Below are 21,713 nucleotides of genomic sequence, written 5' to 3' on the forward strand. Positions count from 1 at the left end.
ATATTGACATTTTCAACGTGGATTTACTTAGAATCATAAATTCATTACATTCATGTTCCTTATTATGAATATCACTACTGTGTTGGCTGTTTTTATTGTGTGATACCCTTGACCACTGAAACCATTCAAAAGTAGTGTGCTGTGAGCAGGATTCCAAGGATGAATGAATAATAAAAGGGTAATTCTCTCAAAAATTTTATTTTCTGCAAGAATAATAGGATGAAGGTGAAAGATTGTTTAACAACTATTTTAATCCACAAATTAAAGATACATATAAATGTTATAGTTTCATCGATATAGCAAGAATATGTTTTTGACTTATAACACTGATGCTAAATTCTTCTCTCTTCCATTTAAACTTCCGTTTCCTCTGTTATAAAAATGTCCATACTTCGGTTTCCCATGTATTCTTGAATCAATATAAGGGCATATTTCTGGAATTGAATTTCTGTTGATACAAATCCCATTTCTTTTAAATGGAATGTGACAACAGATTGATTCTCTACTTCTTCCTGAAATATAAGCAAATACACTTAAATTTATTTCACGTGTGAACTGTTTTGGAGATATTCTAGTGTCTGTAGAGTACCAAAATAAGTGACAATGGTAAAAGTATGTAAGTATAAAAACAAACTTTTAAATTAAATACTTAAAGTATCCCAATAATTCTTGGATTTTTTATTTATAGCGGAATAATTGATAACAAAAAATATATACTCCTCATTATGTTATTATGAGGCAAGGAAAATTAAACTAAAATTATCAGTTTTCTCACGAATTATATGACACACTGAAGAAAGAAAAGTGTGAAGTGTGTGATATTGAGTTTCTACTCATGCGTTTTCCACGTTCTTGAAATGGAGTGTGTGTTTTACTGTACTTAATTTATATTACAATAACAAGCTGATAAAGCAAAAAACTGTGATCAGCTGATTGACATCACGTTTGTCCACCTTTGAAGAACTCTAGTGCTGTGTGGCATGAATTCAGGAATTCGTTGGTAGGTTTGCAGACGCCTTGCCACACGTCACGTGGACGGTGTAACCATGAGCCGCTCTGGTTTGTGTGTGTATAGTTGATGCCCTATAGTGTCCCAGATGTGTTGCACAGGTGCAGCTCAGGTTAATTTTGGTGCTCAATACGTCAAAGTATAATCGGTGTCATCCACTCAGTGAAAGAAGACCAAAAAAGGAGGAATATTGGAAAAATTCTTGTAGTCGCAAATTTTTGTAGAGTGGTAAGGGTAGAGTGTCATGAACGAAATACTAAAAATCCTCACCAGTGTGTTGTGAGAATTCGGGTTGGTGGAGTTAAAGTTCACTTTTTTAATGTGTTTCTTGAAGTGAAAATCTTTCCCAGTACAAAATTACATTATGTTAAATATCCTACAAAAGAGGTCCCATTCAGTTTTAGTCTAGGACTTATCGTTCCTGCTGTCCCGATGACGAAGGAACCACAGATTATCAAAAATAGTTTTAGAATGGTATAAAATTAGTGTGTGCTGTATAATGAAATGGATTAATAAGAAATATTAGACTGTGTACCATATACAAGTGCAGAAGAGCCACACTGAGGGATATATTTTTTTCTGGGGATGCAACAGAGTGGAGGGGTTGGGGAGGAGGGTTGGTGGAAGTGCAGTGTGGTCACACAGTTCCATCCATCATTGGTCTGCAAACTGAAGTGCGATGTTATTATTCCCCATGCCATTATCCCACTATGTCACAAGAAGCAACTGCAGGATGTTTCACAAGATTATGCAGACTCACCACAGTACACCTTATGAATAACAGGCAATGCAGTGCGCAGACATGCGTGGGCTTGCTTACCTTCCACAGAATGTGTTAATCGACGTGGAATACAGATATGAGTTACTAACAGCACTAATGCTACAAACGCATATCGCATGGAATACAGATATGAGTTACTAACAGTACCAACGCAACTAACACATATCGACAGTCTCTCCGTAAGTCTCTGTATACTGCTCTACAGTCTAGAGGAACAATTGATTCTTGCCAGCCCGCACGGCGGCTGAAGCATTCTTCCAGGAACGTCGGCTTCCCGCACCATCAGCAGCTCTCACTTTTCAATTTGTGGTCAGGCTGTATCTCCCCAACATTTCGTGTCCAACTCCCTTATGCGAATAGACAAAATAACTTCAGTATGCTCAGGTTTATATAGTGGAGATATTTTAAGTTTATGAAGTAGATGGTTATTTGTTAAGTGTGTCTTTACGTAAAAATACGTTGCTATAAACAAAGACTGAGGAGAGTGTAATTTCTACGTGTGATGTGGTCTGTGACTTTCGTAGCGTTCGTGTGAAAGGTAAATGTGGTACCTGGCTGCTGTCTATCGTTGAGAGCTTATTGTAAAGCCATGTAACTGCGATATACTCACTTGGTGGTGAATTAATGAACAACCATCAAGTTAATCCAATTCTCTCATCATTAGTTCTGTTCCTGGCAGACTGCATACATCCATTCAGAACTCCCAGCACTTGCTGAGTAGGCTCTACTAAGTCGATCCACAAACTGCACAGTCATAGCTCATCTTCCAAGGTGTATGTGGATATGTGTGGTATAATGGACTGATCATATTGTAGTCTTAGAATAGTAATCTAGTGTAATGCAGTGCTTGACTTATTGTCATCGCGATTGTTCAAATGGTTCAAATGGCTCTGAGCACTATGGGACTTAACATCTGAGGTCATCAGTCCCCTAGAACTTAGAACTACTTAAACCTAACTAACCTAAGGACATCACACACATCCACGCCCGAGGCAGGATTCGAACCTGCGACCGCAGCAGTCGAGCGGTTCCGGACTGAAGCGCCTAGAACCGCTCGGCCACCGCGGCCGGCTAATCGCGATTGTGTATGATGTCGAGTGGCAAGGGAAGCAGGTGGTCTACAGTAATGTTCTCATAGTCCATAGCTGTCATAGTGCCTTTGATTACTAGCACACCTCCTGTGCAATCCCAGCTGTGTGTTCTGCATAGCATAATACAGCCCCAAATGACCTGCGTCTGTGGTGCTGTGCACCCTTCAAGCAGCTGCAATCTGGATAATAGCTTATCTTGGCCTGACGGTCCAGTTAGTATGAGAAGATATGTGACTCAGTTGTCCTGATGACACGTCTCCATTTATCTGAGGTCCAATGTCGATGATCTCACTCGCACATGAAATATAATGAATGATATTGTTGGGTCAACGTGACAACATTTAGAGGTCGTTCCCAGCAAAACCCCTTGTTCAGTAGAGTGTGCTGATCAGTGTGCACCTTCACCAGCATTGCCCTCTGTCGTCAGATCTGCTACTGATCACCATGTGAGATGATTTTCAGAGTGGGCGACCCTCAAATCTTAGTGGCGTGCACTTCCAACATCAAGCTTTCTCTTTCCTTCAACCAATATCTGTAGATTCGCAAACGCGTGACCCACCCCAGTAGCTTCCTCATTTCTGAGATGCTCGTTGCCCAGCGACTGGTCATGACAATCTTTGATATGGCAAAGTCACTTACGTCAGTGGATTTCCCATATCTATGGCCCACATCATCACTCGACGATTGCTTATTCTTCCCAGCTCCACTTATAAACGGTATGTTTTCTAACAGCATAATGTACTAAGAAAGCCGCCAGCCGCTATCCACTATCGCGCTGAGCAACAGTCATCGTGTTTTGTCCCGTCGTTGTACATTATACAAAAAGATATCACTAGACCAAGTTACCAGACTTGGAAAAAATGCCTTCTTGTAATGTCTGACAACTCTTGTGCTTTGGTGGTGTTATATTTATCATCGATTTTCACATCATGATTTTAAAGAAAATAGGACATTCCACTACAGGGTAACATTAATAAAAACTACAGCCGGCAAGTATGGATGCCTGATTCGAAAAGAGGGAAAATATCCTATGAGCATGAGACCGGAAAGCCACTGTTGCCATGGTACACGGCGCTAACGAATGGCAGTTGCTCTGACCATGGGAATTGTCTTCCTTGTGCGTTGCAGACTGTCCGATTGACGCAAGGCACTGTAAGCACCAGGATGGTCCGGTACTGATATCAGGAACAGGCCGAGATGGTGTGTGTGTATGGCAAATCAGGTGGAAACAGTCGACAGGCTGCACAGCTGTACCAAAACAAGTACCCTCGCAGGCACCAACATTTTAAGCGCCTTTTAGGCGTTTGTGTGATCATAGGTCCTTTCAGACAGACGAATATGCTGGGAGGCGGCAAACTGTGCATACACCAGACTTGGAGGACCGGGTTCTACAAGATATTGAGATGAACTCTAGCACAAGCTCCAGGCAAGTGGCCCAACAACATGGTTTCCTCAATGACAACCGCTACTGTCCCTATCACCTAGCCTACGGAATATCAGACCCGCTGTGTGGCTGGATTGAAGAGTTTTTAACAAACAGAACACAGCATGTTGTTCTCAATGGAGAGACGTCTACAGACGTCAAAGCAACCTCAGGCATGCCACAGGGTAGTGTTATGGGACCATTGCTTTTCACCGTATATATAAATGACCTAGTAGATAGTGTCGTAAGTTCTATGTGGCCTTTCGCTGATGATGCTGTAGTATACAGAGAAGTTGCAGCATTAGAAAATTGTAGCGAAATGCAGGAAGATCTGCAGCGAATAGGCACTTGGTGCATGGAGTGGCAACTGACCCTTACCATAGACAATTGTAACGTATTGCGAATACGTAGAAAGAAGGATCCTTTATTGTACGATTATATGATAGCGGAACAAACACTGGTAGCAGTTACTTCTGTAAAATATCTGGGAGTATGTATCGGAACGATTTGAAGTGGAATGATTATATAAAATTAGTTGTTGGTAAGGCTGGTGCCAGGTTGAGAGTCATTGGGAGAGTCCTCAGAAAATGTAGTCCATCAACAAAGGAGGTGGCTCTATTTGAGTATTGCTCATCAGTGTGGGATCCGTACCAGGTCGGGTTGACAGAGGAGATAGAAAGATCCAAAGAAGAGCGGTGCGTTTCGTCACAGGGTTATTTGGTAAGCGTGATAGCGTTACGGAGATGTTTAGCAAACTCGCGTGGCAGACTCAGCAAGAGAGGCGCTCTGCATCGCGGTGTAGCTTGCTGTCCAGGTTTCGAGAGGGTGCGTTTCTGGATGAGGTATCGAATATATTGCTTCCCCCTACTCATACCTCCCAAGGAGATCACGAATGTAAAATTAGAGAGAGTCGAGCGCGCACGGAGGCTTTCCGGCAGTCGTTCTTCCCGCGAACCATACGCGGCTGGAACAGGAAAGGGAGGTAACGACAGTGGCACGTAAAGTGCCCTCCGCCACACACCGCTGTGTGGCTTGCGAAATGTAGATGTAGACGTAGACCTATGACAAGCAGAACGATTATCAGCATGGATTTCCCTCTACAGGAAGTATTTTCCCAATGGATTTGCACCAGATCGTCACCATTATTGGTTTTCTGTCATCAGTCCTCTTTACTGATGAAGCAACCTTTAGCAGAACTGCCATCATCAACCTGCATAATAGTCATCCCAACGGCATCGGTTCAGCTTGAGTGTGTTGACAGGAATTCTAGGCGAACACATACTTGGGCCAGTTATTATTCCACAACGCCTCGATGGAGGAATGTACCTGGGCTTCTTCGAAATGTGCCTTTGGCAACATGACAGGTTATGTGGTTTCTGCGTGACAAAACACTACCGCATGTCCGCATTACAGCTCACCGACACCCCAACAGCATCGTCATCGGACTCTGGATAGGACACAGAGAACCTGCAGCACCGCCTGCTAGATCAATGGACTTAAAGCCGACAGGTTGTTTTTTTTTTATCACTGGGGCCATCTGAAAAGCGTCGTGTATGCTGCACCGGTTCCTGATGTGCAGTCCCTTCAACAGAATGTTCACAGCGCATATGACGCAGTTTGGAAAGAGGCTGGAACGTGTCAAACGGTACAGCAATCCATGATTCGACGTGTGAATGCGTGCATCGCGTTGGAACCACTTTCAACATCTACTGTGACGTGGATACGATGCAGCTCTGTACTGTGTTTTCGGACAATTTGTTGTCGTTGCACGAACACCGTCAGTTTCTGGACACATGTTCCTAGGACTTTTCTCCTTCTATCTCCAGTCTCTTTGTCGGTTTTCTGCATACTGACCGTGTGTACATGTAACAGTAGCGGCCATTAAAATTGTTACACCACGAAGATGACGTGCTACAGACGCGAAATTTAACCGATAGGTAGAAGATGCTGTGATATGCAAATGATTAGATTTTCAGAGCATTCACACAAGGTAGGCGACGGTGGCGACACCTACAACGTGCTGACATGATAAAAGCTTCCTACCGATTTCACATACACAAACAGCAGTTGATCGCTGTTGCCTGGTGAAACGTTGTTGTGATGCCTCGTGTAAGGAGGAGAAATGCGTACCATCACGTTTCCGACTTTGATAAAGGTCGGATTGTAGCCTATCGCGACATTGCTGCTCGCGTTGGTCGAGACCCAATGACTGTTAGGAGATTACGGAATCGGTGGGTTCAGGAGGGTAATACGGAACGCCGTGCTGGAGCCCAGCGGCCTCGCATCACTGGCAGTCGAGATGGCAGGCATCTTATCCGCATGGCAGTAACGGATCGTGCAGCTACGTCTCGGTCCCTGAGTCAACAGATAGGGACGTTTTCAAGACAACAACCATTTGCACGAACAGTTCGACGACGTTTGCAGCAGCATGGACTATCAGCACGGAGACCACGGCTGTGGTTACCCTTGACGCTGTATCACAGACAGGAGCGCCGGCGATGGTGTACTCGACGAAGAACCTGGGTGCACGAATGACAAAACGTCATTTTTTCGGATGAATCCAGGCTCTGTTTACAGCATTGCGATGGTCGCATCCGTGTTTGGCGACATCGCGGTGAACGCACATTGGAAGCGTGTATTCGTCATCGCGATACTGGCGTATCACCCGGCGTGATGGTATGGGGTGCTTTTGGTTACACGTCTCGGTCACCTCTTGTTATCATTGACGGTTCTTTGAACAGTGGACGTTACATTTCAGATGTGTTACTACCCGTGGCTCTACCATTCATTCGATCCCTGCAAAACCCTACAGTTCAGCAGGATAATGCACGACCACATGTTGCAGGTCCTGCACGGGCCTTTCTGGATACAGAAAGTGTTCGACTGCTGCCCTGGCTAGCACATTCTCCAGATCTCTCACCAACTGAAAACGTCTGGTCAATGGTGGCCGAGCAACTGGCTCATCACAATACGCCAGTCACTACTCTTGATGACGTGTGGTATCGTGTTGAAGCTGCATTGGCAGCTGTACCTGTACACGCCATCCGAACTCTGTTTGACTCAATGCCCAGGCGTATCAGGGTCGTTATTACAGCTGGAGGTGGTTGTTCTTAGTACTGATTTCTCAGGATCTATGCACCCAAATTGCGTGAAAAGGTAATCACATGTCAGGTCTAGTATAATATATTTCTCCAATGAATACCCGTTTATCATCTGAATTTCTTCTTGGTGTAGCAATTTTAATAGCCAGTAGTGTAAATTACTTTTAGAAAGCAAGAAACACTGCACTTGTGGGATTGATTAAATAAAGAAGATTGGGCTATATAGATGGAGAATTATGTTTCGTCAGCAAAATGTTCAACAAAGAAACGCAAACGGGATTTATTTTGCCATCTTGTTATCAGTGGGAAACTGTGTACATTAGAACATCATACAGTTACCTGCAACCTTATCCCAGAACTTGTCAAGCAATAGCTGCAGTCAACAAGCCTCCATTTGGTGCATGATCAGAGAAACTTTCTATGCCACTGTCGTGCTTCCCTTTTCCTGATTCCTTCCCGAACGGTATACAGAAGAATGGATGTCGGTATGTTTCCGCATAAGTTCAGATTTCCTTCATTTTCTGATGATGGTAATTTCATGAGCTATGTATGTGAGGAAGCAATACGTTGCCAGATTCTTTTTCAAATATATCCTCTCAGAATTTAATCAGTAAACGTTTATATGCCTCATAACGTGTGCCAGTGAAGATGATGAACGTTTTCGTGAGCTTCTAGTGCTTTTCAACTGGACTTTCGATCTTCTTTCGATTTTTCTCTTCTTTTATAATCCTTAAAGGCTCGCATTTTTCAGAATACAATACTTTACTTTTATGCAATTTATTGACTTATGATACACGTAAGTAATGCATTAAAGCTATTATGTGATCTTTGGCACTTAGATGCATATTTTAATTTTTTTTTGTGACATTGAAATTCTCTCTTCTGAATTCAAGCTGAGCAGCCCCAGCTCCTGTTCTTTCCATCAGCTGCCAGGTATTATCTATCGGTATGTCAATCGGCCAAGAAAATAAAAGCCAGTATCTTTTCCCTGCCCAATATTTATTCTGCATCTAGAAGCATGGATCATACCCACTCGCCCATATAATTATGATAGGCTGCCATAATTTGAGGACGTTGTGCTGAAATTGTCTTCTTCCCATGTGCAGAGTATCATTTTAAATATAACACATGTTCTACTCTATGAGAAGTCGATGCTTCAGCAACTGCTGAATTTTCCACCCATTCTGTTACAATAACGCCATCATCCTTGTAAGATGAAGATTTAAAAATCCCATTCGCATTTCGTTAGCTAGCTCTTCCTTTGGAGAAATGAGGCAAGATTTGAGAACTCTGTTTTTTTCTAATAGTTCCCGTCCCTCCATAAACTGGTTCTGCTGGAAAAGTCAGAACATCAAATCCCCAGAAGAAATTCTGTGGCACTAGCCTTACTTCCAGTGTTAAATCTTCTACATCTAAATGAGTGAGGTGGCAGCATTAGCAAACTGTTCTGCTTTTGCATTAGGCGACTTTTCTTGATAAAAAGAAGAATTTACAAAACATCCAGAAGTGGCGGACCAAACGAAAATTTGTATTCAAATCGTTTCCGCCTGATCAGTTGCTAGCAAGTGGGTCTCTCAAAATATTTTATCATCTATTCCTCACAAGGCTGATGTTGAGAAACAAAGAGTTTATTACATTTGTCTCTTACTCTGTCAGTAAAGGATCTGTTTTACCACAACTTGACCTTTCCAGCAAATTTATTACTTTCACTACAGTGTAGGTATCTGAGTATTTGTCCTTCTCATCGAATTCCATACAAGCTCGTACCTTGTGTCCACACTGGAAACGCTGTGTAGCCGCTTACTGACGAGAGGGTTACAACTATTTAGAATGACGATGCCGAGGAAACACATTATTTCCTGAGACGCTGTGTGAGAATTTGGGAAGTTCTTAGAAAGTGTGCAGGTGTTTGACCCTTCGACTAGGAATTGTATGAGATCATCATCAGAAAGTAACTCCCCACTACACTTGTCAACACATGTGCAAGAGCTTCAGTCAGGAAAAAGTTCCAGTTTAGAAGTTAGTGCACCATAAGTATAAATACAGGTTTTCTGCTTATTTCCGAATTTCTCAAATCTGCTTCTCTTTTTCAATCTATCAGACTTAATTTAAGCTTTGGGCTGGAGTTGCCGATGGTTGAGATTGTCTGGTTTTCCCCCTTCATCGTCATCATCATCATCTGAGTCCCCATCCTTCGGAACTGCTGGATCAGGGGGACTATGTACGTTCCAACTGTCTGGGGGGACAGGATGTCTAGGACATCCTGCTCAGTCAGACCTGGTTGCAAACATTCCGCGATACCTCTGTTACGAAACAAAAGAGAGATAAGAAGAGAAGTCATTTTCAGTTTCACCCGGGAAAAACAAAGAACTTCTTCATAAAACAGTACTTACTTAACATCAGTATGCTACATTTCTGTTGTTGAACCACTACCTATAATACAGGCTGTCACAAACACAATGGGAATGCTAACAATGAAGTGTGAAAACTAAGAATGTAGAAATCAAACATCTCTGACAAGACTACATTGTCATCAACGCTAAAAATAATTGTGAGCTGACAGTGAAGAAAGAACAAAACTATTCAACATTTGCGTCAATATGGACCTGACCGCTCAACCTTTTTGTAAATTACCTCTTCCACAGATCAAATAATTTTGCTTGTGATCTTTCAAAGAATCTTCCTGGCACACGTTTTGTGCGGGTGTTCAATTTAAGATCACCCTGTATGCAAACTCCAAGTAATTTCGTGGCTGTTTCTGTTTCCTGTTATTTTTCATCACGGCTGTACATTTCACGAAATTTTCTGCGAGTACAACTTTCAGATATACAAGCACATCACCTGTGAGTAGCCATATACAGCTTGAGTCATTTTCCACAATCGATGTGGCTGAGCACACGTCAGTACACCTTACGGGGCGGCGGGTAATTATGGGAATTATATAAACTGATTCGACGCCTTTTTACGAGAGCCTGGCAACTACTTTTGTGGTCAGCTAGAAAGCGATGGAGAACATACTGACCATAGTTTCCAGCCTGCACATCCACATTCTTGTCCAGCCCACTGAAAGGAATGTTTCTATTCTCTTTTTGCTAAGCGGGATCAGGACTATCATCATAAATGAAATTTTAGAGTTCTAGTTTATACTTGTAGTTGGTAAAGTTTCACACACATAACATTGTCAATGCCATTATGTTCATACTGACAGTAGATCTTTGTTTCCTAAACAGCACTATTAGCATTTCAGAGGCGAGCTCTATGGTAAATTGCTACCATATTGTCTTTCGCCCTGACTACTGATACTTAATTAAATTAAATGCTCGCCACAAAAGTGGAAGATAATTTCCCCATTTGCCAAGCGAATTTGTAAATATCACGGACGGCACACTAACAATTACATTGGCGACAATCTAAGCGATCCAGGACGGTGTACAGTCCTCGCGAGTTATTACAGAAAATCAGCGTTTTACAACAGCGCGCAATACGGCATTTGAGTGACATGGATCGTACAGTGGCTGGGTGCGAAGTGAAGCCTGTTAGGCTGTATTTGTATACGTGGCGCAGCGGACGGCCATGGGAACACCTGCTGTCATCCGCCCTATGCACACGGCAGCAGCCTCTAAACGGCCGCTTTCTCTGACACATAATCTTTAATAACCTAATTATGAATTGATTTAGAACATCTTCATATTTGCCTGCATGTAGGCACGTTGATTGAAATTACAGAGAAAGTTTCAGCTCGATTGATCAAAAACTTCGCCTTCTAGAATTTTTAGAGCGGAACTGACAGCAAAAAAATGGTTCAAATGGCTCTGAGCACTATGCGACTTAACGTCTGAGGTCATCAGTCACCTAGAACTTAGAATTAATTGAACCTAAACAACCTAAGGACATCACACACATCCATGCCCGAGGCAGGATTCGAACCTGCGACCGTAGCGGTCGCTCGGTTCCAGACTGCAGCGCCTAGAACCGCACGGCCACTCTGACCGGCAACTGACAGCAGATCCTTCCCTATGAACTATAATTTTAAGAGACCTTGTACTGGTTGTTATTAACAGTACGGCCCTAAAATTTGTTATATCTTCATTATTTAATAGGTTTTATCATGTGCTGTAAACAAAATTTTCTAGCATTACAATTACAGATACTTAATCTACTACAAACGGGTATGTTTTAGTTACAAATTTAGTTTTCATTAAATTATTCGAAAACTATTAGCAGTAGCTTAATGTGGTCACGTAATTATTATTTTTAAGTTGAACTCAAACCTTGCCCAAATTTGTACATTTCTAAGTATAATATTTAGCGCCTTAAATTTTTCTTAAAAACGTGAATTCTGACGACAATTTTTATTTAATCAAATTTAGACTTGCACCAATTAATTATGACCAATTTCTTGATTCATAGCTTTATTATTTAGCGCCATTTAATTTTTTCTTAATACGGTATATTTATGAAAACTACTGATCTTTTCACCCACGCACTTGGCATTTAAAGCATGATTACATTAACATATATCTTGAAAAAAAGTTTGAAAACGGCAGTTTTAACTTTTAATTTCTTTCTTAATTATGACGCAATACTTGTGTGCTACGCGCAGACGCTTTATGGTGACGTGGCGGTACTCGCAGTGAATTGTGGTGAGTCCCGGCACAATCACTCGCCTCTGCATCTCTCAAACGATACACCCCTTGTTTCGCTACAACATCTCACTAAGCTGTGTACAAATTCCAGCTGTAGCAGCCTCCTTTACTGGCAGCCCTGTGCTGCCGAACCCAGGACCCAAGGCAGTCGGACCCCACTGTCAGACTGTGTACCTTAACCTAATGTGTGCTAGACGGGACAACACTGAACGCCAGCCATGATGGCAGCACACTTACGGACTTAGCCACATTTCACCAAACGAGGCCAGCCTGCAGCTCGGGAGTGCTCACTGCAACCAAGCAGCACCACGAGCGTCGGTTTCTGGGGGTGGAATAAATATACCGATGGTATGGCTGCCACTGGCAAACTGTTGGGCAACAACCTAGTACCTACGCACCACACCGCCGCAGCCAAGTACCAGGTGGAGAGCTGAAGGCCTTCCTGACCACTAGGAGCCTGGACCCACCATCCTCCCTGAAGCTCAATCACGATTGACCTTAGAAAATTGAGTCAGAAGCCTTCTTGTCACTCCTACAGCTGAATCAAAGACCTCGTCTCCAGCTGCAGCATACAGCATCGAATTAGATAAGGCTGACTGGATTGACTGCACTGTATTACTGTATATCTCTCATGTTCCGCATGCAAGCGTCATGACTGGCAAATGGCAGCACTGTATGGCACACTTCGTTAAGCCAGGGGAACCTGTCGATTTGTTACAGTTTTGGAAAAATGTTGATGATTACGCTAGCATGAGTCCCGTAAGACGCACACAGTACAACTTAATGGGACAGAGTGCACTGTGCACAGAGCTAGCATCAGTTAAGCGTTAAATATGACAAAAATTTGTTCCTTATGTGAAACAGTAAACTGAGACAAGATTTCTCAGTATTACACATAAGATATAGAAGTAATGTTTTAACATTGCAGTTGCCTATGTTTTTGTTGTTGTGGTTGTTGATATCATTGTTGTTCCTGTTTCGTTTTTCTGTTGTATTTGTTACATAGATATTCCACAGTGCCAGAATGAGAAACATAGGGGGTTACCACGTGGGAAGCAGTGCAGTCTTTGGTCTACAAAATGGCTGAAATGAAGGCAAATAATATAGAACTACATAGACAGTGGAATGCTGTAAGTGAGGATAGGGCTTCATTCGGTTTGACCAGTTCCACACTCGATTCAGTCCGTGGGCGGAGAAAATTCCCCGACCAAGCCGGGAATCGAACTGGGGCCCAGAGGATTGACAATCCATCATGCTGACCATTCAGCTGCTGGAGTCGGACAGTAAAGACTGTGATGAGTATCTACAACAGTGAAGATTGTGTTGTGGACAAAACACGTATTGATTTAAGTAGCTATACTCCCAGATTCTCATTCGAACTGCACAAAAATTTCTTTTCATTAGAATATTGTAAACAAAAAATATGTACTTTCAGTAAATTATGAATCCGAGAATTACAAGCGATAAAGCAAAGATTACACCCGTAACTGAAATGTTATTAAATTGACACTGACTTTCAGAAGACTGTTAAAATAATGATATGTCTATAAAGACTCTGTTAGGGGATATTTTTGAGTGTCCTCCTTCAAAAGTTTACACTAGAAGTACAACTCATAATATTACTGATTTCAATGAAGTCTTATTGGGGAGACTTTTTAGTGACTGTGTATTAAAATTATCAGCAGACATTCATTTTGGCTGATATCTTCAAGGTGGTTACATAATGGGTTCAAGTTTTCTACATAAGATGTGCACAATATGGACATAGTTGCTGTTGTAAAGCATTCAGTATGACTTCCTTTCCTAAGGTTTCTATCAAAGTGTGTTTTTAAATATTGGTGAGTTTTTCGTTCCACATGTCTGCTCCACAGAGCTTACCTATATCCATTAACATGTAACATGTCTGCAGCCATGATGTCAAGTCTTCAAACAGGCAGGGTTTCAAAACTGTAATTTGTCAGTGTAAGTAACTATTTCCATAGTTATATTTCAATTATTTTGATACAAAAGGATAGCTGATATTTTATAATAACTGAATTACAACTGCCCACCAAATTCTTGTTACTGCTGAAAACTTTTAAGACATAGACGTTTGTTTAAGTTCTGCTTGCAACTATATGTTTTTCGGAAGCTTTCTGAGAAACCTAGTTTCTTTTCTAATGTATCATAGACTACATTTGGTTCTGCCCTATTTCTTGTAAGATGTTGGTGCTCTGACATTTCTAATCACTAGTAGTTTACCACAGAATACAGTGCTGATGGATGTAATGTGTGCTTGTGCAGTATAAATTTACTTTAGTGTTATAGGAGAGATTCAATAAAAGGGAGAGAATAAGATACTGTTGAAGTATAAAACTACATCTATAAAATGACACCAAGAAGAGCACTGAATTCAAAGTTCCCATGTGACAAGCAGATTTCCATACTCAGTGTAACATACGTTTCTACAGGACACATCACAGAGAAGTTTAGGACTTGACATAGACATGGATTCACAGCAATATGTTGCAACATGTACACCTATCTCTACCAGGCCAGCATGTATCTAGAAACTACTAGGAATTGAACTAACTCATCTATATCAAAATACCACTGACACATCACATGTGACTGTCTTTATCTTGGTAGATTGGTTTCAGAAATGTTAAAGTTACCATCATGTTCACAAATGTAGCTTTTAAAACCGACTTTTAAGTAATTATGTTTTGTTATGTATTTGACACCTCTCTTCCTTTCATTATCAGTGATGGTGCAACCTTTCTTTATTCCTTTTTTCATGTATTTCAGAAAGACTTGAGAAGTAAAGACGTTCTTTGGAAACGTATTTTGGAAATTCTGCCTAGTGTGTATAATTCAAACATGGGCAGCCATTCACAACTGAAGGCCAAGGGAAAATCACTTACCTGTGTATACTCTGATATGAGATGATAATTTTCATTAAATCTTGACTGCAATAAAGAAGCTAAGTCGTTGTCTTCCAATGGCTGCTGCGTACTTGAGTCTCTGGTCAGGTGCAGGAGGATGTATGTCCTGTAGGGAGTAACGGAAATCCAAAGCTACATTTCTCATATTACATTAGAAATACGAGAGTTACCAAACTTTTTGCATTCTCAACCATACGATTTTAGCATTATATTGAAAACTACAGTCTGTGTAATACTTTATAAGCTGCATTATTATGTTTAATTCAGATTTCATGTGTGAAAACATTATGCTTCATGTCAGAAGAACTATGGCATCATCTAGTGCAGAAAACAATCCATAAGTTATTCTTTCCTTGTTACCTGTTGACACCACTAATCCTGTCAGCAGCACGAATCTCCAAGGTAACTACATCAGGGCTGTAGCTACCACTTTCTGTGGTAACTACTGTGAGTGCGTTCTGTGGCAAAATTGCTTTTGGAGGATAAGTGTGGCCTATTATCCGCGATTCTTCACCCAGAGTCACCGTCTTCGCAGAAACGGCCACGGAGTATGTCCTGGCAGCTGACAAACCTGTAATCTGAGAACGAATACATTTGAATGAGAATACTATGATAGAAACCATTCCAAATGGAGTATTATGCTGTTTTGTTGTGCACACACAACACTGCATAGGATATCAATGAATAAGTTTACAACGAGGCCTGGAGAAGATAAATCTGAACACAGAACATCTTCAATGTTGCTCTCGTGTTCTTCGCACCAGATATGAATATACGATGACCGGAGACAGAAACAAAAGGAGAGAGCGGAATAAACGGAGAAAAGTCTCATTAATAAAGAACTGTTAGTGTCAGATATATACTATTTTTGTATTTAAAGTGCAGAACTGAAGGAGCCATGTCAGAAAAAAATGCTACCTTGCTTTAAAGTGAAATATTATTTGGTGGCACATTTTTACATTAAGTTATGGGCAATCATGTAAAATTAAAAACTCACGCAAAGAATAGCATATGGACTAGAAAGTGAAATGTTTCTATATTTCCATAAAAAAATTTTACACGGAAGAAAATTATATATTATAGAAATATATGAAGTTATATTCCTCAAAAACACTAATTAGAAATGAAAAACTTGTCTGTCTGTATGATCCACTGAAGAATATCAAAATAAATTTGTGAAACTAAAATATATTTTTTATCGGCCTACAGGCACCACATATAGAAAGTTGATGTACACTACAAGCTATGAGTTTTCTGGATCTGTAAGACTGTGATTATGATCATGATAATCTTTTTTATTATATCCATCTTTTTTCTTTGGAATAATAATCTGAAAAATCTATTTTGTGCCTGTTTACATTAGTAGCTGGTTAGTATCGAGACTGTGCTTTCCCCTTACATGTACACCATAAAACACGTTTGATTGGCTACGCAAAACAAACATATTTGACTGTTTCTTTAAAGAACAGAAGAGAAACACTATCTGTTTTGAATTTTAATAGTAGTGTCCAGAAAGTTTTGCTTGAAAATTATGAATTACTTAGGAATCAAGCAGACAACTCACCGAATGGCAGAAGTGCTGCATTGTCGATAAGCACACAAACAAAAGGTACAGAGCTGTGATGGCTTTAGGAATGCACTTCCTTTTTCTAGCTCTAGGGAAAACATCCACATGAGTGCACAACACAAATGTGCACAGATGTCTCCCTACATTATGCTCAATCAACTGCCAGCTGTTTACTGGCCTACAGTAAGTATATTGGGGTGTGGTGGGGGTATGGGGTTGGGTGAGGGGTGGAGAGAAGTGGGAGGCTGGGAGGGAGTTTGGGGAAGCATCTAGCGGCTTGTGGGAGAGTGGGGAGACGTCTGTGGGCTACCTAGGGCTGCAGGTAAGGCAGCTGGTGTCACGATGTTGGCAACATGATTTCCTAGACTAGGGAGTGAGATAACAGCACGCATTTAGTTGATGTAGTGGTACTGGGTGGGGGAGGGCATACGCACAAACACCCACACTTACACACACACACACACACACACACACACACATCTGGTGGTGGTGGGGAGGATCCAGATGGCATGGGTTGTGAAGTAGTCATTGAAACCTCGCATGCTGTAGCACTGGGTGGTCCAGCCAGTTTTTGCAAACAGTTTGGTGGTGGCCAATCATTCTATTTGACAGCTACTGTGTTATCAGACCAATGTAAAACGCTGTGTAGTGTCTGCAACAGAGCTGGTATACAACATAGCTGCTTTCACAGGTGGTCCAGGCTTTGATAGGGTAGGATAAGTCTGTGATGGGACTGGAGTAGGTCCTGCTGGGTGGCTTCCCAAAGTGGTTTTCCTCCACCTACGCAATCTCCACAAAATCCTAGCCCATCCCTTTGCCACTCCCATCCCTAATCCCCTGCCACAGGGATTATACCGCTGTGAAAGGTCCAGATGCAAGACCTGGTTAATCCACTCGCTTACTGCAGTACTGTCAGAGGTTTATCCCAGCCCATGAGAGGTCAGACCACTTGTGAAAGCAGCCATGTTACATACAAACTCTGCTACAACTACTGCACAGCGTTTTACATTGGTATAACAAACAACCAGCTGTCAACTAGAATGACTAGCCGCCGCCAAACTGTTGCCAAAAACGAGGTAGACCACCCAGAGGCACAACATGCAGCAGAGCACAACATATGGGATTTCAATGGCTTCTTCACAACCCATGCCATCTGGATCCTCTCAATCATCACTAGCTTTACTGAATTGCATAGTTGTGTGTGTGTGTGTGTGTGTGTGTGTGTGTGTGTGTGAGTATATACCATCCTGTGTCCCAGTACCTCCACCCAATTTGTCCCCACATCAGCTAATTGTGTACTGTTATCTCTCTCCCTAGTCCATGAAAGTGTATGCTCAGCCTTCTGCCACCTGGCCCTCTACCTGCACCCCTAGGTATCTTACAGACTCCTTCCCACTCTCCCACAAGTCGCTTGGCACTCCCTCGACCACTCCGTGCCTCTGGACTCTCTCCATCCCTCACTCCACCCTACTGAACACCTCTAACTCGGCACAGTCCACTCATCGTGGGCCAGTGAAGAGCTGGCTGTCGGTTGAGCACAATGTAGAGGCAGAGGCATGCGCAGGTGAGTGAGTGTGTGTAAGTGTATCTGTGAGCATGTTCTTTTCCTTCACCTAGAAAAAGGAAGTGCATTCAAGAAGCTAGCCAAGCTCTTGTTTGTGTCACTATCGATGACACAGCACTTCTTCCTTTCGCTGAGTCGTCTCCTTTATTCCTAAAGAATTAGTAACTTTTTATTTTCATTAGTTATACTGTATTCATTGATCACTCTGATAATTCACAAAGGAAGTTATTTAGCATCTAACAACTTTCTATACATAGGAAAGTTGTAAAGTATGAAATGTACGCCCTTAATATACTTGAGACTAATTTATCATTCAATATTAAAGATAAACACAATTTCCATAGACACCAAACGTATTAAAAATTTACGAAGTTATTCACTTAAGGAAACTCTTCACTTGTATTAGCATTTTCGATCTTCACTATGTATTCCGAGTTTATATTCTCTCTTAAACTAAGTTACATTGCCACTAAACACTTACAGTGCTTCTAAAGTACTTGTTTTCATTTATTTCGTGTAATTTGTCACATAATATACTGAGGAATGTGGCAGCTGCATCAGGAACGCGGTTTTCATAGTTCAGAATTGTGACATTATGGGTAGTTGCCTCATGGAGCCTTCAGCTAACAGAGGCGGCGTTAACTATGTGTTTAGTTGGTGGCTGAGAAGGGCTGGCTACACTTGCACAGAGTGCTGCTGGATGTGGGAATTTTACTGGTGGGTCCAAACAGGCACTGGTGAAGCGGTTGGAGCACACACAATGGCGACTACAGTGAACGAAAACATAAGATGGATATTGCTTTTCCGTGGGAACTACGTTACAGGCCTCATTAACAAGCTAACATAAAAGCAAATACAGCATAAAAATTGCAGCTGTTAGGTGAGCTCATTCTAACTTCATGCATGATTCAATGATAAGCAAGTTACAAGAGTTAATTATGAATACTACACAGTACAACAGAAATTAATAACACTTAAACCACTGAAGTAATCACAGCATATGAAATATTTAACAAAAACTGACAATGTCAGCACAGACTACAACAGGCCACGTTCCAAATTCTCTATGTCTCTCAAAAGTTACAGACTATTTCATAAAAGGCAAATACGCATATGTGCGAGAATCATAAATCCTCCACAAGCTACAGGTAATAAGAAGGCCATCATAGTTCCTCATCTAATCGCACCAGGTAATGATTGTTTAGATTTAATGATTAGATTTACTTTAAATTAATATGTACGTAAAAGGTCATTAACAAAAGTTGTATTAAATTGCTGTGGGAGTGTGAATATAAAATGTAAGACTTTTTGATCTAAAAACAAGTATCTAGAGGGCAAGAGGGTTCATTTTCTTGTCTGGACATTTTTTATGTAATTTAAATGCAACTACTTCATACTGTAAAATCAGACACTATCGCACTCATGAATTCTGTCAACAGTTTATGTGGTAATGTGTCACTTTTATAATGAGAGGTCACAAGCTGATCACAATTACTGTAATAATATTCTTCTAACCTCTGTATATAAAGGGCCATGTTTCGTCTGGCCCACTCACTCACTGACTCATTATCGAACAGACCAAGCCTCTAACGATAGAAACTTGAAATTTATAGATGATGATGATTTTATACTGTAGACATCGCTTAAGAAGGTATTTTTCGAATTTCCACTACTAAGGGAGTGGAAAAGGGACAGATATGTTTTTGAAAATATTTTCTATTAACGCAATTTTGAGGCCAGATCTATGAAAACTGGTATTTGGTTTCTTGGTCAGAAATAAAGAAATACGTTTGTTAGCATTATTGAAAATGTAACCACATATGGGGTTGAGATGCTAGGTCAATCACTTTTTGAAAATAAATAATTGTAAAAGAACTACTAAAGTGTTTTTAAAGCTACATCTATGCACACTGGTATTTAACATCTTGGTTACAAGTAAAAAAGTGTTTCTGGAATTTTGACCCCTATAGGGTTTGAAATAGCAACCAAAGTGTTTCATGAAATATTTCATTATGGACACACTCTCCAAGCTAAATTCATGAAAATTTGCATTTGACTTCTTGGGTAGACAAAAAACTACATGTATCACTGTTTTAGGAAATTCAACTGGTATGGGGGTGGAATAAGGGATGATAGTGGAAATATCTCATTATGCTAACGTTTTTGAAGCTAATTCTATGAAAATCTGTGTTTGGCTCCTCTGTTAGAAACAAAAAAATATGCGTTTTTGGAAATTGAGTCCCTAAGAGGGTGAAATAGGGAGGTGAAATGTTTTATGAAAATATTTCGTTGTGAAAGCATTTTAAAGCAAAATGTAGGAAAACTGCAGTTTGACTTCTCAGTTACAAATGAGAGAAATAGGAATTCACTGTTTTTGGAAATTTAGCCCCTATAGGGGTGAAACAGGGAAGGAAAAACTTTTTGAAAATGTGTCGCCGTTAAGGCAATTTTAAAGATCGAGCTATGATTTATTTTCCCAGAGAGAATTAAAAAGTACTAACTTCAGCATTTTTGGAAATTAAATGGCAAGGGGGTAAAATAGGGACGAAAGTTGTTTTGCATACGAATAATAAGTAAGGAACTATTAAAACATGTGTAAAGCAACTGGTATTAAAAGTGGTATTTGATCTTTCAGTTAAAAATGAAAAAAGTACGTGATTCAGTGTTTTTGGAAATTTGACCCCCGAAGGGAGCGAAATAGAGGATGAAATGTTTTATGACATTATTTCATTATGAAAACGTTTTCAAAGCGAAATTATGAAAATTTGTAAATGGATTTTGTGTTGTATATATAAAGTAACGGGTTTCACTGTTTTAGGAAATTCATTCCCTTGGGGGATGAAAATATTTATTGTATTAAAAAATATTTATAGCTAAATCTATGAAAACTGGTATTTGACTTGTCAGTTAGATGTAAAGAAACAGGTTAGGGGGATGAAAGTTTCTTAGGAAATATCAACACGAGGCTTCTCCTCACTATTAATTGATGCAAAATTACGTCTCCATTTGCTCCCACGCAGACTCATGACGTTATATGTTTTGAATACCGCATTTGTATTCGACCAGTGTCCGTTGTTACTAGCACCCCATGGTAAGCATCTTCTTCTGCACCGGAATCAAGGTAGCCTTTAGATTCACAGCGGCCTCTTACTGCTGAAAATTATTAGCGTGTCTAGTGATTTCTATGGGGTTTCTTTACGGTGTTTCGTAGTATTTGCTTGTGGCTGCCAGTTCTTGGGTGTTACCAAAACGAGTCCCGTGGTCTCCTCGTCACAAAGCATGTTCCATAAGAGCTGCTGTGACAGTTTCTCCCCTTCTACAATTGCTCAGGTGTTGTTGTAGCTGCTTTCTGACCGATCTTTTAGTTGTGCCAAAGTATACGTCTCCACAACTGCGCAGTATCCTGCAAACTCCGGCTTTTTTCAGCGGTTTGGGAGCACCCTTGGCCGAATTAAGGTGTTCCTGTATCTTCCGGATGGATTTGCAGATTACAGCGATATTTCATTTACTCACCATCTTTCCTGTGCCGTCAGTAATGTATTTTACGAACGTCAGGAAAACCTTGAACTATGCAGACACCTGTACTTCGTTATGACCTTCTCATGTC

At 40.9% G+C, this 21,713-nt stretch overlaps 1 protein-coding gene across 4 annotated transcripts in view; it reads right to left on the reverse strand.

The window, feature by feature from the left end:
- Positions 1 to 231: 231 nt before the first annotated feature.
- LOC126426407 (tenascin-like) overlaps positions 232 to 21,713 on the reverse strand; it is a 562,410-nt gene continuing 540,928 nt past the window's right edge. For all 4 annotated transcript variants that reach the window (XM_050088324.1, XM_050088323.1, XM_050088325.1 and 1 more), the window contains 3 exons: positions 15,336 to 15,553; positions 14,955 to 15,081; positions 232 to 512 (listed from right to left, as the gene is read on the reverse strand). In XM_050088324.1, the coding sequence (XP_049944281.1) occupies positions 354 to 512; positions 14,955 to 15,081; positions 15,336 to 15,553 (504 nt within the window). In that variant the 3' untranslated portion in view covers positions 232 to 353. The remainder of the gene's footprint in view (positions 513 to 14,954; positions 15,082 to 15,335; positions 15,554 to 21,713) is intronic.

Source organism: Schistocerca serialis, chromosome 11 (assembly GCF_023864345.2).
Source record: "Schistocerca serialis cubense isolate TAMUIC-IGC-003099 chromosome 11, iqSchSeri2.2, whole genome shotgun sequence".
Lineage (NCBI taxonomy): Eukaryota > Metazoa > Arthropoda > Insecta > Orthoptera > Acrididae > Schistocerca > Schistocerca serialis.